The sequence below is a fragment of the Lissotriton vulgaris genome, chromosome 4_1, assembly GCF_964263255.1.
Source record: "Lissotriton vulgaris chromosome 4_1, aLisVul1.2, whole genome shotgun sequence".
NCBI classification, from domain to species: Eukaryota; Metazoa; Chordata; class Amphibia; order Caudata; family Salamandridae; genus Lissotriton; species Lissotriton vulgaris.
In genome coordinates this window covers 323286670-323304304 of record NC_141691.1, presented here as the reverse complement: position 1 = coordinate 323304304, position 17635 = coordinate 323286670, and the positions used below count along the sequence as shown (strand labels likewise).

The 17635-nt window shown below is 51.4% G+C and overlaps 1 protein-coding gene across 4 annotated transcripts in view; it reads right to left on the bottom strand.

Annotated features, from left to right (window-relative positions):
• PABIR2 (PABIR family member 2) overlaps positions 1 to 17635 on the bottom strand; it is a 252688-nt gene that overhangs the window by 166413 nt on the left and 68640 nt on the right. For all 4 annotated transcript variants that reach the window (XM_086918677.1, XM_086918679.1, XM_086918680.1 and 1 more), the window contains one exon: positions 8656 to 8734. In XM_086918677.1, coding sequence (XP_086774803.1) covers positions 8656 to 8703 — 48 coding nt within the window. In that variant the 5' untranslated portion in view covers positions 8704 to 8734. The remainder of the gene's footprint in view (positions 1 to 8655; positions 8735 to 17635) is intronic.

Sequence of the window (17635 nt, the reverse complement as noted above, 5' to 3'; positions counted from 1 at the left end):
ACCACAAACCGCTTCTCGTGCGGATGCGCTGGTCGCTAATCCGCCCGAGGATTCCGGCTTGGAAACTCCGCCCTGAGGCACTAGACGATCAGCTCTTCCGTACCACAATTGCCTCGGGCATCGAAGCTTACTTCCAGGTGAACGCGGGTACGGCGGGCTCGGCCGTGACTGAATGGGACGCCTTCAAATCTATGCTACGGGGCCAGTGCATTGCGACGTCATCGGGGGTGCGGAGAACGTTACTGGAGGACATTGAGAAAGAGGACGAGACCCTGCGGAGGCTGGAGAGGGCGAGGCCTGAACGGCCGGACACCCACGAGGCCCTGCTGGGGGCGCGAGAGGCGGTGGCAGCGACGGTGGAGCGCCTCAGGTGCTTTGACTACAAGGCCTACCTCACGCAAGCGCACTCGGAACGCGACAAATCGGGAGCTCTTCTGGCCTGGCTGGCCAACCCGGCCCGTCGGAGCTCGGTCATCCTTGGGCTCAGAGACCACGCGGGTGCGGCGAGATTTGATCAGCAGGGGATCAACGCGTTGTTCTACGACTACTACACGGAACTCTACCGCAGCAGGGTCCTCCCTTCGTTGGAGGAGTTCCAGACCTTTATGGAGGGTCTTGACCTGCCGGAACTGGGAGAGGAGGACGCGAAACGACTCGGGGACAAGATCGAGGAGAGAGAGGTGCGGGTCGCCATCAAGAGCATGGCGATGAATAAGACGCCGGGCACCGACGGATTCCCTACGGAATTCTATCTCACCTACGCGGATCTTCTTGCGCCCCGGCTGACGTGGCTGTACAACGAGTCGAAGCGGCTGGGTTGTCTCCCTGCGACCACGAGGGAGGCGCTGATTGTCCCCCTGCTGAAGCCGGGAAAGCAACCGTGGGACAGAACGGCGTACCGCCCACTGTCCATGCTTAACCTGGACTACAAGATTTTGAGCAAGATCTTGGCGACGCGATTGCTCCCCCACATGCCCATGCTGGTCCATGCGGACCAGTCGGGTTTCATCCCAGCCCGCAATACGGCGCTTAATGTACGGCGACTCCTGCATATACTGGAGGCTGACACCTATGACGGCGACGAGGCAGTGGTGTTTGCTGTCGATATGGAGAAGGCCTTTGACAGCCTGGAATGGCCTTATCTCTTCCATGTTCTACGGACGCTGGGCCTCAGCGAAGGCTTCGTAAATTGGACGAGGCTGCTCTACCAGAACGCGACGGCGAGAGTCAGAACTGGGAGGGTTATCTCTGAGATGTGCAGGGTGGGCAGGGGCACCCGTCAGGGATACCCTCTCTCCCCCTTGCTGTTTGCCCTGGCCATCGAACCCCTTGCAGCGCGAGCACGGATGGGCCAGGCATTTCAGGGCCTGGACGTATATGGCCAGGTACACCACATCGCATTATACGCAGATCTGTTGATGTTCCTGGCGAACTCGGCGGACTCCCTGCGTGGAGCTAAGACTCTCCTGCAATCGCTGAGTAGAATCTCGGGCCTCCAAGTGAACTGGGCGAAGTCCCACCTATTCCCGGCCCGCCCACGGAGAGCATGCCCGCAAACTACGGAGGGCGTGACTTGGGAAGAGAGGAGTCTACGATACCTTGGCACCTCGATCTTCCATGACAGGGCCGATATCCTTGAGGGGAACATCGAGTCGGCGATTAGGCACACTAAAGGGAACTTTGACTTTTGGGGCACGCTCCCATTATCACTCATGGGGAGGGTGGCGCTACTCAAGATGGTGACCTTACCGCGGCTGCTCTACTTCTTCGGGACCCTCCCGATCTGGATCCCGGCGAGCTACTTTCGACGGCTGCGATCGATGGTCATCGGCTTTCTGTGGGGGGCGGGCAGGCGCAGGGTGGCATATGCCACACTTCTCCGCCCCGGGCGGATGGAGGACTGGCAGTGCCGGACTACGAGCTCTACTACTTGGCGGCGCAGCTGCAATGGCTGACACAGTGGGTAGCACGGGCCAGGAGAGGGGAGGACGGATCAGGGGAGCCGGCGGGCCCGGTCCAGGTGTTGTCCCGGATTGTCCTGGGACTTCCGATGGGGGATTTCCACCTCACTCAGGAGTTTGCGACGGCCCGAAAATGCTGGAACAGATATCGCCGGAGATGCGGTATTACGGTTCCGTATGCACCTGAGATCCCACTTAAACTCTGCGGGGCACTTCCGCACGGGGGCTCGTGGCGCGGGCTGGACGGTTGGGATCAGCAAGGGCTGTCATCCATGGGTGATCTGTACGAAAACGGGGCGATGTTGCCCTTCGACCTCCTGAAGGACCGCTTTGAGCTGGCGGGTGGGGACTTACTCCTTCACGCGGCTTTAACGGCGGCGATCCGCAAACACTGGAGGGCGGGCATGTCAGAGCCACCATTGTCTCTGGGCTGCCAGTACGTCGTGATGATGGCGGGGACGGTCAAGGCTCTCACATGCCTATCTCGACGCATGGTCTCGGAATCCGTCGCTCCACTGCTGGCCTTGAAGGCGAAATGGGAAGCTGATTTGGCGACTGAGATCCCCGAGGAGGCATGGAATGGCATACTGGAAGGGGCCCGGAATGGCACGCGCAACGCGAGGTTCCAGCTGGTGCACTTTTATGTCCTACATAGGGCCTACCTGACCCCTGACAAACTACATAAGTACTTCCCGGCCCACCCGGCGTCCTGCCCACGTTGCCCGACAGATCCCGCCGATTTCCAACACATGTTCTGGTCCTGTCCTGAGCTGGGGCCCTTTTGGAAGGAAGTAGTGGAGGTCCTGAGGGAGGTGACGGAGAGGGACCTGCAACTCACCATGGCACATTGCATACTACACTGGTTCCCACACACATCAAACAAGCACTGGCGTTGCCAATAGGTCTCGCAGTAGGAAAGTTGGAGCTATTGGTTTTGTAAATGACAAAGCCCTTTATGTATGTAAAATGATAACCAAAGTGAAAGGCATTGTTATTTGCAATTGTAATGGCTCCAACTGTCGTACTGCGAGACCTATTGGCAACGTGAGTGGTTTTTCGTGTGTGAGTGGCGTTGTGTGTGTGAGTGGCGTTGCGTGTGTGAGTGGCGGTGCGTGTGTGAGTGGCGGTGCGTGTGTGAGTGGCGGTGCGTGTGTGAGTGGCGGTGCGTGTGTGAGTGGCGGTGCGTGTGTGAGTGGCGGTGCGTGTGTGAGTGGCGGTGCGTGTGTGAGTGGCGGTGCGTGTGTGAGTGGCGGTGCGTGTGTGAGTGGCGGTGCGTGTGTGAGTGGCGGTGCGTGTGTGAGTGGCGGTGCGTGTGTGAGTGGCGGTGCGTGTGTGAGTGGCGTTGCATGTGTGAGTGGCGTTGCATGTGTGAGTGGCGTTGCATGTGTGAGTGGCGTTGCATGTGTGAGTGGCGTTGCATGTGTGAGTGGCGTTGCATGTGTGAGTGGCGTTGCATGTGTGAGTGGCGTTGCATGTGTGAGTGGCGTTGCATGTGTGAGTGGCGTTGCATGTGTGAGTGGCGTTGCATGTGTGAGTGGCGTTGCATGTGTGAGTGGCGTTGCATGTGTGAGTGGCGTTGCATGTGTGAGTGGCGTTGCATGTGTGAGTGGCGTTGCATGTGTGAGTGGCGTTGCATGTGTGAGTGGCGTTGCATGTGTGAGTGGCGTTGCATGTGTGAGTGGCGTTGCATGTGTGAGTGGCGTTGCATGTGTGAGTGGCGTTGCATGTGTGAGTGGCGTTGCATGTGTGAGTGGCGTTGCATGTGTGAGTGGCGTTGCATGTGTGAGTGGCGTTGCATGTGTGAGTGGCGTTGCATGTGTGAGTGGCGTTGCATGTGTGAGTGGCGTTGCATGTGTGAGTGGCGTTGCATGTGTGAGTGGCGTTGCATGTGTGAGTGGCGTTGCATGTGTGAGTGGCGTTGCATGTGTGAGTGGCGTTGCATGTGTGAGTGGCGTTGCATGTGTGAGTGGCGTTGCATGTGTGAGTGGCGTTGCATGTGTGAGTGGCGTTGCATGTGTGAGTGGCGTTGCATGTGTGAGTGGCGTTGCATGTGTGAGTGGCGTTGCATGTGTGAGTGGCGTTGCATGTGTGAGTGGCGTTGCATGTGTGAGTGGCGTTGCATGTGTGAGTGGCGTTGCATGTGTGAGTGGCGTTGCATGTGTGAGTGGCGTTGCATGTGTGAGTGGCGTTGCATGTGTGAGTGGCGTTGCATGTGTGAGTGGCGTTGCATGTGTGAGTGGCGTTGCATGTGTGAGTGGCGTTGCATGTGTGAGTGGCGTTGCATGTGTGAGTGGCGTTGCATGTGTGAGTGGCGTTGCATGTGTGAGTGGCGTTGCATGTGTGAGTGGCGTTGCATGTGTGAGTGGCGTTGCATGTGTGAGTGGCGTTGCATGTGTGAGTGGCGTTGCATGTGTGAGTGGCGTTGCATGTGTGAGTGGCGTTGCATGTGTGAGTGGCGTTGCATGTGTGAGTGGCGTTGCATGTGTGAGTGGCGTTGCATGTGTGAGTGGCGTTGCATGTGTGAGTGGCGTTGCATGTGTGAGTGGCGTTGCATGTGTGAGTGGCGTTGCATGTGTGAGTGGCGTTGCATGTGTGAGTGGCGTTGCATGTGTGAGTGGCGTTGCATGTGTGAGTGGCGTTGCATGTGTGAGTGGCGTTGCATGTGTGAGTGGCGTTGCATGTGTGAGTGGCGTTGCATGTGTGAGTGGCGTTGCATGTGTGAGTGGCGTTGCATGTGTGAGTGGCGTTGCATGTGTGAGTGGCGTTGCATGTGTGAGTGGCGTTGCATGTGTGAGTGGCGTTGCATGTGTGAGTGGCGTTGCATGTGTGAGTGGCGTTGCATGTGTGAGTGGCGTTGCATGTGTGAGTGGCGTTGCATGTGTGAGTGGCGTTGCATGTGTGAGTGGCGTTGCATGTGTGAGTGGCGTTGCATGTGTGAGTGGCGTTGCATGTGTGAGTGGCGTTGCATGTGTGAGTGGCGTTGCATGTGTGAGTGGCGTTGCATGTGTGAGTGGCGTTGCATGTGTGAGTGGCGTTGCATGTGTGAGTGGCGTTGCATGTGTGAGTGGCGTTGCATGTGTGAGTGGCGTTGCATGTGTGAGTGGCGTTGCATGTGTGAGTGGCGTTGCATGTGTGAGTGGCGTTGCATGTGTGAGTGGCGTTGCATGTGTGAGTGGCGTTGCATGTGTGAGTGGCGTTGCATGTGTGAGTGGCGTTGCATGTGTGAGTGGCGTTGCATGTGTGAGTGGCGTTGCATGTGTGAGTGGCGTTGCATGTGTGAGTGGCGTTGCATGTGTGAGTGGCATTGCGGCGTAGCGTAGTTGAGCGGCGTAGCGTAGTTGAGCGGCGTAGCGTAGTTGAGCGGCGTAGCGTAGTTGAGCGGCGTAGCGTAGTTGAGCGGCGTAGCGTAGTTGAGCGGCGTAGCGTAGTTGAGCGGCGTAGCGTAGTTGAGCGGCGTTGCGTAGTTGAGCGGCGTTGCGTAGTTGAGCGGCGTTGCGTAGTTGAGCGGCGTTGCGTAGTTGAGCGGCGTTGCGTAGTTGAGCGGCGTTGCGTAGTTGAGCGGCGTTGCGTAGTTGAGCGGCGTTGCGTAGTTGAGCGGCGTTGCGTAGTTGAGCGGCGTTGCGTAGTTGAGCGGCGTTGCGTAGTTGAGCGGCGTTGCGTAGTTGAGTGGCGTTGCGTAGTTGAGCGGCGTTGCGTAGTTGAGCGGCGTTGCGTAGTTGAGCGGCGTTGCGTAGTTGAGTGGCGTTGCGTAGTTGCGTGGCATTGCGGCGTTGCGTAGTTGCGCGGCGTTGCGTAGTTGAGTGGCGTGGCGTAGTTGATTGGCGTTGCGTAGTTGAGTGGCGTTGCGTAGTTGAGTGGCGTTGCGTAGTTGAGTGGCGTTGCGTAGTTGAGTGGCGTTGCGTAGTTGAGTGGCGTTGCGTAGTTGAGTGGCGTTGCGTAGTTGAGTGGCGTTGCGTAGTTGAGTGGCGTTGCGTTGTTGCGTGGCGTTGCGTTGTTGAGCGGCGTTGCGTAGTTGAGCGGCGTTGCGTAGTTGAGCGGCGTTGCGTAGTTGAGCGGCGTTGCGTAGTTGAGCGGCGTTGCGTTGTTGCGTGGCGTTGCGTAGTTGCGTGGCATTGCGGCGTTGCGTTGTTGCGTGGCGTTGCGTTGTTGCGTGGCGTTGCGTAGTTGCGTGGCATTGCGGCGTTGCGTAGTTGCGCGGCGTTGCGTAGTTGAGTGGCGTGGCGTAGTTGAGTGGCGTTGCGTAGTTGAGTGGCGTTGCGTAGTTGAGTGGCGTTGCGTAGTTGAGTGGCGTTGCGTAGTTGAGTGGCGTTGCGTAGTTGAGTGGCGTTGCGTAGTTGAGTGGCGTTGCGTAGTTGAGTGGCGTTGCGTAGTTGAGTGGCGTTGCGTTGTGGCGTTGCGTTGTTGCGTGGCGTTGCGTAGTTGCGTGGCGTTGCGTAGTTGCGTGGCGTTGCGTAGTTGCGTGGCATGTGTGAGTGGCGTTGCGTAGTTGCGTGGCGTTGCGTAGTTGCGTGGCGTTGCGGCGTTGCGTAGTTGAGCGGCGTTGCGTAGTTGAGCGGCGTTGCGTAGTTGAGCGGCGTTGCGTAGTTGAGCGGCGTTGCGTAGTTGAGTGGCGTTGCGTAGTTGAGTGGCGTTGCGTAGTTGAGTGGCGTTGCGTAGTTGAGTGGCGTTGCGTAGTTGAGTGGCGTTGCGTAGTTGAGTGGCGTTGCGTAGTTGCGTGGCGTTGCATGTGTGAGTGGCGTTGCATGTGTGAGTGGCGTTGCGTTGTTGCGTGGCGTTGCGTAGTTGCGTGGCATTGCGGCGTTGCGTAGTTGCGCGGTGTTGCGTAGTTGAGCGGCGTTGCGTAGTTGAGTGGCGTTGCGTAGTTGAGTGGCGTTGCGTAGTTGAGTGGCGTTGCGTAGTTGCGTGGCGTTGCGTAGTTGCGTGGCGTTGCGTAGTTGCGTGGCGTTGCGTAGTTGCGTGGCGTTGAGTGGTTGAGTGGCGTTGCGTGGTTGAGTGGCGTTGCGTGGTTGAGTGGTATTGCGTGGTTGAGTGGCGTTGCGTGGTTGAGTGGCGTTGCATGTGTCAGAGGCTAAATGTAGCACAGGGAGACCTCCAGTGGTAAGACAATCAAAAACAACTTAGAAAACATTTGACAGTATGAAGAGATCAAACTCATGAACAAGCGTGATACACCTCAGCTAAAAATCATGATAAATAACAACACACATTAGAAGTGAAACTGCAAGTACAGAAGGACCAGCTTTGCTTGTTTAAAACTCCCACTTCAGGCAGATGAGTGTAATGTGTAAAGCGTCTTGTGCACATGAGCAGATCGGAGTCTAGAAGTGAAACTGCAAGTACAGAAGGACCAGCTTTGCTTGTTTAAAACTCCCACTTCAGGCAGATGAGTGTAATGTGTAAAGCGTCTTGTGCACATGAGCAGATCGGAGTCTGGAAGCAAATACAAAGAAGAGGAATGACTGAGGCGCATTGGTGTGAAGCACATCAAAGGGCTTCTCCTCCCCTAATTAGCCGTTCTGGGGAAACTGAAAGTACGGCCGGCCTGCGGCCGGCCATGAATAATTAGGGGAGGAGAAGCCCTTTGATGTGCTGGGCTGGCTGGCCCTGAATGCGCGTGCATGTTATCACGTGGTTCACGGGCACTGCAAGAAAACCGCGGCTGAAAGCCCTTTGGTTTGAAGAGAAAATAGCCGACTTGAATTCTCCCCATTTCCCATTCCTGCGGAATGGTAAAGGCTCGACCTAAAAACAAAGTTACTAGCAAGTTTCTGGACTTGGGGCTCCTCCTGGCGAAGCGGGCCATTACGTCCCAATGGAAGGCGTCCAGGGGCCCTGTGGTAGAGCACTGGAAGGCTGAGCTGCATAAATGGGCTAGGTGTGAGGGTGAGCTTCGTCTGCAGGCCGCGCTCAGGATAGGCAATGACATGGCACTGGAGAGGGCCAGGGCGTGGGAGGGGCTGGTCCTAGATCTCACGCTCCTGGACATGGAAGAGGAGGACTCCCCGATGCATAGTCCGGCTCCGGCGGGGCGCCCGCCTGACAGGGGGACGGCTTAGGCCCACTCTGATGCTCCCCTACCTTTGCATTCCAATGTGATGACTTACCAATGGTCGCTGACAAATCCTGGTGCTCTGCTTCGGATCTGGTCTAGTTGGGAGGGTTGAGAACTCGGTTAGGTGATACTCTGGCACGCCTTGGGGGGCGGGGGGACTGGCCGGGGGCGGGAGGGTGGTTAGGGGTGGTCCTGGGTGAGGGTGGAGGGGTAGGTGGGGATGAGAGTGTTGGGGGGGGGGGGGGGGGGGTTGTTCAAGGAGGGTGAAAAGTGACTCTTGGTTCAACTGGACTTGGGGCATGGAAGAGGGAGCGTTGGGACCGAAAAGCAGCTCTGCCATTTCCCACCCACCTGGTAGTTATTGACCTATACAGAATGCTCAAGCGCAGTTTCTTTTTTCCCCCATGATATTGCCTCCGGGGTGTGAGCTGAATGGCTGTGTGATACAGGGGTGAGGGAGCGGCGCTTCAATAGAGCGCCAAGGGGAATGGATCGAATATACTGTATGCCTTTCTGATGTTGCTGCAATAAAAAGATATTTACAAAAAAAAAATGTTTAAGAGCCTCACACTGTTCATTCCTTTTCTTTCGTTGGAGTCAAAAATTATTTAGGCAAGATGCACAAAGTTCAGCAGTACTTACCGGATTATTGTGGCTCATTACGGGTGCACTGTTCCGGCGAGTCCGCATTGCATAAGGCAGAAGCGCTTAGGAATTCTCACTGAAAAGAGAATACTACACATTATAAAAACATCTCTGAAGATACACATGCATTTTGTAAATCTACGTAATAATTCTACTTTCACTGCAGACTTTTTCATTACATGCAAATATTTAGCAATGTTGCTCTTATTTTAAGGGATTAGATGCATTGGTGAAAAGCACTACAGTATCCGGGACTTGTGCAGGAACTTCAAAGTCTTTCTAAAATTCTTCTGTCATGTGCAATACTGGGACTTAAACTAAACCCAATCATAGGCTTAGAGAAAGAGTACGGGCAAACACAGACTGCTAAAGTTCCACTACAATTACTCAATAAAATGTTTGTTTCGAGACAAATACTACAAATAAAAACATACAAAATTCATTAAATACCTATAACAATTTCTCATGTCATACAACAAATCATTCACAAAGGGTCGAATGTATTAGTATATAGTAAACAATTCTAGCCTAAATCTTAAAATGGCCACACAAAAAAAGCAGTCTTTTTATTGGAATCATTTCTTGCACATGATCCATGTAGTAGACCTAGACTCTCTGGCTTGCTCTCTTGACAGGAAGTCCACACATTAAAGTTTTGTATTTAAAAAAAAAAGTGTGTGTAATGGACCAAGTTGCAACTGTACAGAGGTCTGCTAGGAGTATGTTTCTCAGGAAGGTCATAGTACCACCCTGCTTGCGGGAGGTGTTGTCTGGGACAGGAAGGTAGGGGTCTTTCATCTTCAGTATAGCAGGTCTGGATGGATTAAACAATACATCTGGTGATCCTTGCCATTGAAATGGCCTGTCCTGTATGAGGATAAGGCCGATTACCAGCAGTTGTGGTTTACGAAAGGATTTGGTCCGGTCAATGTAATATGTAAGAGCATATTTAACATCAAGGCGTTGTGTATCCATTCAGCTACTTAGTCAGGTTGGGGGAAGAAGACTGGAAGCTCAATGGATTGGTTAAGGTGAAAAGGAGAGAGCACCTTGAGCAAAAACTACATATTGGTTCTGAAAACCACTTGGTCTTAGTTTACTTGAAAACAAGGGTTCCTGAAGATTGAGAGCCGGTAATTCTTGGATGCATCAGAGTGAGGAGATTGCGACGAGGAAGGCAATCTTCCAGGAGAGGAACTGCCGGAGCATGAATGCATGGGCTCGAAGGGTAGTCCAATTAGTCTGGGGAGGACATTGTTTAGATTCCAAATTGGGGCAGGGAGTACTGTAGGTGGGATTACCTGCTTAAAGCTTTCCACAAAGTCTTTGATCACAGGGATTTTTGTGAGAAGAATTTTCTACGTTTTTATTGTATGCCACAATAGCTTCTAGGTGCAGCCTGTTGGAGGTCAAAACTAACCAAGGCTTTAAGATTTAAGAGTTAACAAATAACGTCCTGCACTTAGGAGGCGAGTGGATTAATGTTGTTTAGGGTACAGTAATGTACAAAATGTTTCTACATAGCAGTGCAGGAGGTGCGTGAAGTGGATTTACACGCTTCTTTGAGTAGGTCCATGCACTTCTACTGCAACTCTACAGACTTCAGCAGCCAAATTGCTAGATTGAGCTGCCTGGGGTATGGGTGCCTGACTTTGCAATGATTTTGAGTCAGAAAGTTCGGCCAGTTAAGAAGCTTCTAATGTAGGACAACGGATGTCTTGAGTAGTGTGCAGAACCATGGTTGTCTGGCCCATGTTAGAGCCACAAGGAGGAGAGTGATGGCTGTCTGCCTCAGCTTCCTCACCACATGTGGAATTGGTGGGAGAGGAGGAAAAGCGTAGGCAACGATCCCTGACCAACTGACTCACAGTACAGGGCCCATGGGTTGGGGTGTGTGGAGGCCTGGTAGCAAAGTTATGTCATTTGGCATTTTCTTCTGTGAACAGATCTACATCTAGGGTGTCCCAGCTGCAGAGGTAGGGGAAAAGGACTTGTAGTTAAATTTACCACTGTAGGCGCATCCTGATGACTGTCTGAGAAGTTGTTGTCCACCTCTGGTAACTATACTGCCAGGAGACATACCCATTGATTGACAGCCCAGTGCCAAATCTGTTGGACTAGGGATGCCATGTGATGGGAGTGGGTGCCTCCCCACATCTGCAGATAGAAAATGGCAGTACATAGCAGAAACATCTAGTTATTGATCTGAAGGAGAAATGCCTTGAGAGCTAGTGGAATGGCGAACAGCTCCATGAAATTGATGTGGAGACCACAACATGGCAGACCATGGACTGTCATTTTGTTTAGATGTGCCCACCTAGTTCCCTAGGGATGCATCTGTGGTGATGGTCACCTGCAGACAGTCTGCCAAGGGCCTGCCCAGAAAGAAATTGCTCCTGTTCCACCACGGCAGAGTCTGATGAATGCTGGTCTTTACCAACACTAAAGCACTAAAACACTAAAGCCTCTGCTTGCGACCAATGACTGGAGAGACATTCCTAAAACGGGCACATATGAAGTCTGGAGTGGCACACTATAGGAAAGCATGAGGCCATGGTTAACAGGGGCATAACCATGAGAACTGAAATGTGAATAAACGGCTGAAAAAGTGGAAGCAATTGTTGGGACGCCTGCATCCTTTAAAGGCTGGGGAAGGCTTTTACCACTACGAGTGTCTGATGAGTGAGCCTCCTCAGTGGCAAACTCCAGCGGAAGAATCCTTGGAGGCCACAATTTTCCAAATTAGTGGGTGGATGACATTTTTCCATCATCGCACATCCAACTTTTCCTGACACCTGCTTGAGAATATGATAGGGTTGAGGCTGTGGAGTCTTCGGCTTCGAAGGTGCTGCTGATGTGCTGGCACTGACATGCATTTTTAGGTTCGAGGATTGAGGACTTTGACAAGTCAGTTTTCAGCTCAGAGGCCTTACTTTAGTGCTGGAGGGCAGCAGTGCACCTGAAGGTGGCAGCAGTTTCAGCAGCAGGCTCAATGCCCGACCCCCAGAGGAGCGGTTCTCTGCTCTGACATACGGCTACCTGTGATGGGATGTCAACAGAAATCACACAAGGTGTGGTCTTGATACCTGTGCCAGAGCCTACGAAGGTGGATGGGGCATACTCTGGGCATAGTCTTCCTCCTCCTGGTATGATTCTCCAGCAGACTCTTGCCGCGTTGGGACCAATGTATTAAAGGTTGGGCTGAGGAGTAGCTCGGGTGACTCACCCAGCGCCACCTCTTGCTTTTCTTCAGCACTCGAGGGAGGAGGGGGGGGGAGAATCAGCTTCTCTGAAGATTTCAGGCTTCTCCTATGTTGACTGGGCCATCCTGCTGTGTGCTTACCATCGGCCTCTGCATTGGCACAGAGTCTTTTCACTGTGGAACACAGAGTAGCATACACATCGGTTCACGTTGTGGTCCTGTGAGAGGCAAAAATTGCACCTGGTGTGGAGAATATCCCCGGAATATTTAGAGTGCCACTAGGGGCATCTCTGGAAGGCATCTGTTCCATCACCTCAAGAGTGTCTTCATTCTCCTAAGGGAGTCTGGAGCATGCAGTGGCAAAAACGCTTGATGGGACTGACAGATGGAGCGAACGAAACTTGAAAACCATACATCGAAGATTGATCTTGCAACGGGGTGGAAGTCAGGGGGTGGAAGTCAGCAGACAAACTGAAATTCGTAAACTCCAGGAACACACTGAATCATGTCCGAACCGGATGGCATAGAAAAACAAAACAATCAACAATAGAGTTGGTGAACATGCGCATCTACATACATGACTGATTTGCATATAGCCAGGTTCTGAGCTGGGATGGTGCAGTGAGATAAATAACGGTGATGGATCAAGCCCTGATCTTTGGACTGGGTAAGAGTGGTCTGCTTAATTCAGACACTCTGTTCATCACCACCCCCTTTTCTGAATCATCTACATCGAGGCAGAAAGTCACCATGACCTTGTGATTCGAAAGACTTCTGAGAAGAAAAAAAACTTGCAACGTCCAAGTCCAGGAGAATGCACAGAATATATAGCTACAGCCACATGCTATGAACACAATTTTCTACTGCAACACCTAACTTCCCTAAGCAAGTTAGAATCAACTGGTTCCATTGCTGCAACTCAGATAAAACATCTTTGCTCTGGCATCTTATTCTTAGGGCTTGCATACACACATTTTTAAACAAGCAACACTTGACATCATGGAACATCACATATCACTTCCCACGCAGTCCATCACCACAAACCTCATCTACAGATTTAGGGAACGAAACAATTACTTTACAGAAAAATTCGGAGTCTTCCTCATCACCTTTATCAAACGATATCACCCTCTTCATTGACTTCAACCTCCAAGACAACTTGAACACAAGAAAAACAAGAGACACTTCTCAATCTCATCAACAAGTTCAACATGCAGCATCATGCACCTAACCAACCCACTCCAAAGGCAACATGTTTGACCAGGTCTTCTCAACATAAAAAAAAGCAAACAATGCAACAAAAATAAAACATTTTCCTAAACTAGATAGAATATGTTGCCAATCTCATCCTCAACACCACCTCAAATTCAGCCCAATAGAGAACAAAAAACCTTAAGATCCCTCAAGGACTTTGCAATAACTTACAACTCTCATCGCCTGCACTTGCCATTGGCCAGCACTGGCAAACTGTTGGGAGATGCGGCACGTCTTCTGGTGAGCAAAGAACAGGCCTTCTATACTGTGCATTGCCCTATCTCAAGCCAATGCTCAACAAAATTCTAACGTTACACAGGTGGGTGTCTATTGTAGAGGGAACTCTGGGCCCAGGTTTGAATGAACAGAGTCCTCTGGAAAGAATTCCTCATAGAAAGGGGCACCCAGCAGGGTTTCCCACTTCCCCCCTACTGTTAACTCTTGTGACGGAGCTTCAGACGGAGCTCATGCGGATGGACACTAGACTCAGCAGCTTTGGGTTAACGAGGGCGGTGCTGAAGAGGACATCTCTTTGTATGAAGAGGAGCATGTCATCTGCGTACAGAGACCCTGGGACACCTACCCGTCACTCATGGAAATCCTGAAGATGCTCTCCATTTGTGGTAGATTGAGAGAGAAGTAAGGCTTTATTAGATGGTAGGGTCAAGCATTTGTTGTACACACTTGGGCAAGAAATTATGTCACACACTCAGACTGAACTCAGGCCAATTTTTTTGCATCAAAAATATTTTGTTATTTTATTTCTAGAACCCAAGCCAGGCCCGGTACAGGTAAGTGAAATAATACTTTGCAAAATCGTATGCAGTGATTTACAGTTCAATGCAGGTTCAAATGCAGGTGGCTGAATTACAGGTAAATAAACAGTTCGGAATTACTTTTCAGTTACTTTACAGATTACTGTGAATGTTACTTTTTAGATTACTTTTTAAGTTACGTTGCTAATCAGTGTGATTATGCCTAGATACCACCCTGAGCCATTTCTTAGACAAAAGTTAAGTAATTCACTTTTAGTACATTTGCAGATTTTATGGGCCAGATGCATCAAAGGGTTTTACTCATTCTGTGTCTATGGGAAAATGTGTTCATACATATGACCCTTAGTGTCTCATAGAAACCAACTCCACACTTAAAAGGACTGAAGGAAAAGCAGTCAATGCAATCCTATGGAAGGAAATTAAGTTAACGGTTTGCAGGTAAGTACTTATTTGTGGGAGTTGGTATTCTGGGGTAAGCACCAGGGTCGAAGATGCACTCTCAGAACACCCTCAGCAGCACTAGGGCGGCTGGGTACAGAGTGCTGGAGCCCAAGGTTATCCAATGGGGCATAGGGGCCTTCGGTTGGTGGCTGCTCACAAGCAAGCCACAAGGTTGTGGTAGCAAATCTCACGGACTTAAGCTCAGTAAGCTCAGGGCAAAGGGGGATCCAGTTTAGCACACAAGGTGCATTCACAGTGGCACAGGCAGCCAGGTTCAGGGTGCTGTTTTGGCATTGGGTGCCCTGTTTTCAATGGGAGTGGTCGGTTTTGGATTTTGGCTGCAGGCTTGGTCCAGGAAGACTTTAGGGAGGAACCAACAGCTGGGCAGGTAAGTTGGAGGGCTCGGGGGACATACCTGCACATCAGGTTCTACTCTCACAGGTGCAGGGTGGCTGGATGCAGGGGTGTCTTTTGAGATTGAATTTCACCTTACCAGGCCACTCACATTGGGGTGCTCTCTGTGCAGAGGCAGCAGGCGACGCCAGACGGTCCTGGAGGGCTCAACCCATAGTGGACTGGAGTGCTGGGGGACCTCGCTGGGACCAGTGGGCCACCCGAATTCAGACCGTAGGCATCAGGTGCACTGCTGGTTCCAAGAGTCTGGTTCCTTTGTCCTCAGAAGGCTCAGAGTCTGTCTTGGGAGTTTCTTTTGAACAGAGCTGATGTTCACAAGAGATCCTTTCTTTGTTGAAGGCAGTCAGTCCTCTCAGGGTTCTGGAGGTCACTGGCTGAAGTACAGGCAACTTTTGGTGCAGGATCTATGGAAACTGCAGGCGGGCCGGTAGCGCCGGGGCCAAGTCAGTTGTTCTCTGCAGTCCCCTCTGCTGGGAGTCTTCTTTAGTCCTTCTTCGGTTGTGGGAATCTGTCTTCTGGGTTCAAGGCTTCCCCTTAAATACTATATTTAGAGGGTGTTTTAAGAGTCTCGAGATCAGTAGCCAATGAGCTACTGACCTAAGGGTGACTACACCCTTGGTGTGCTCACCCCACGTGGGGAAGTGGGCACAATCCCTAATCCCGATTGGAGAGTTCCAGCCTCCTGCAAGATGGCAGGCAGTGAAGAGTGGGCTTCACCTCGCCACTCCCACCTGATGGGTGGGGTTGGCAGAGGTGGGCACATCTTCGGGCTGTGCTTATTTTTACTGTCTATTTTCCGACCGAAAAGGAAGGGAGACAAGAATGGGGCCTGCTCCTGATAGCAGGAGAAGCTGGGGGTTGCGTTACAAAGGCAGCAAGGCCTTTGAAGCTCCCCTGCCACAGAAGGCTCTTCCTGGCCTGGAGGAGCTGTGACCACCTGTCCAGGAAAGGCTTTGTTTCTGGGCTCAGGGAGCGAAGGCTCCCACCCCAGGGGTCCAGAAAAATGTCTTGTGGTGGCGGGCTAGTGTGTACCAGTCAGGAAACCCGCCAGAGGCTGGTCGTTTCACGGGGCATCTCTATGATGCCCTCTGTGCATTTTTCAATAATTCCCACACTGGCATCCGTGTGGGTTTAATGTGCTGAGAAGTTTAATACCAAACTTCCCAGTTTTCAGTACAGTCATTATGGTTCTGTGGAGTTCGTAATGACAAACTCCCAGCAGCATATACTCTTAATGGCATTACTGCACTTATAATGTCTAAGAATTGGTTTAGATACTGTAGGGGTACAGTGCTCATGCACCTGTACCCTCACCACTGGTATAGTGCACCCAGCTAGAGGGGTGGCTGACCTATGCCAGGGCAGTGGGTTGTAGGCATGGTGCACAGGGTTGTGTGCCGTGTCGACTCTGCACTTTGTTCTGCACCAAAACACGCAGTCTGCAATGGCAGTGTGTGTGTAAAGGTACAGGGCCTCTAAGGGTGGCACAATATGTTCTGCAGCCCTTACGAGTCCTTCCCGTGGTACCTTTTGCAAGGGACTGACATGTGGACAGAGCGGTGCCAATTGGGGGTACAAGGTACAGTTTTGTGAAAGAGCACAGGCCCTGGGAACCTGATAGGCAGGGATCCAGGGCACATCAAGTCAAAGTGCATCAGTAGTGTGGCAAAAAGAGGGGGGGTTACTGGAACAGAAACCCAGCTTCCTACAATGCGTCACATGTAGGAAGATGCATAGCTGGAAGGCAAACACTTAGGCAGGAAACTCAATCAATTCTAGATAGGCGCAGCGACATTACAAATGTATGGGGAAGGTTGCCCCAATAACGCACACATGGCCGGAGGGGGTATGCGCGCTCCTAAATACACCATAAAGTCAGATGCCACACGAGTTAGGATCATATTGCCAATCAGGGTCTAGCACAGGTAGTGATCACACACTCACCATGCCTGACATCTGGACACATTCACCACTGGCCACACTATCTCCACGCAGGTCAAGACCCACCTGTAGTAACCATTGACCAGTAATTTAGGACTCTAAAGGCAGCAACCAACATACCTCACAATACATGGTATGCCAGAAACCTTTTATTGCATGTTGTAATATTGTATATAAAGAGAGCATAAACTCAATGTGAATTGAGACCTTCCTCGGACCTAGTGCCTGTAACTGTTCTTCTGGCCCAACTTAATTAAACAAACGCCTCATCTTTAGTTTTTTTAAGGAAATCCAATTCCAGCAACATTACGAAGGGTCCATGCATTGACCAGGACTCAATCGCATAAGAGGGACATGCACAATATTTGTATGCCTAGGATTCTGGAATGATATTATTTAAAGATTCAAAAGTAACTAGATTTACATGAACACTATCTGGGCTTGAATTCAAGGCCCATGAGGCCGAAGTATTTTATTGTTTTTGCATAGCAACCTGAACAAAACAAAATATGTTATGAAAAAATATGTAATTTACAACTCAAACATGTTGCTTGCTCGTAAAAGGAGGCTATGCACAACTGCAAGAACACCTTAACGCCAACCACGCCCAGCGCAACTACCAATTGGACTCCAGATTACGCTGAAGCGTGCCTCAAGTGCCTGAATAAATAGGACCACATCATTCTCGTTCTGAAAGAAATCCACTGACCCCCAATCAAACAAACACTTACACCATCTTGAAGATCAGCTAGGTTATCTACAAAGTCACCTTCACATACACTACTGGCAGAATGGATAAGAAGTGTAAATAAAATAAATCCATGAACAAGACCTCCACACCCTATGCTCAAAGGATTTGAAACATACCCTATGAATCAGGACCATATCAATCTAAGTCAAATTCAGAAGACACATTTTCAAAGCAAACTACACCTCCATGTTGAAGGAA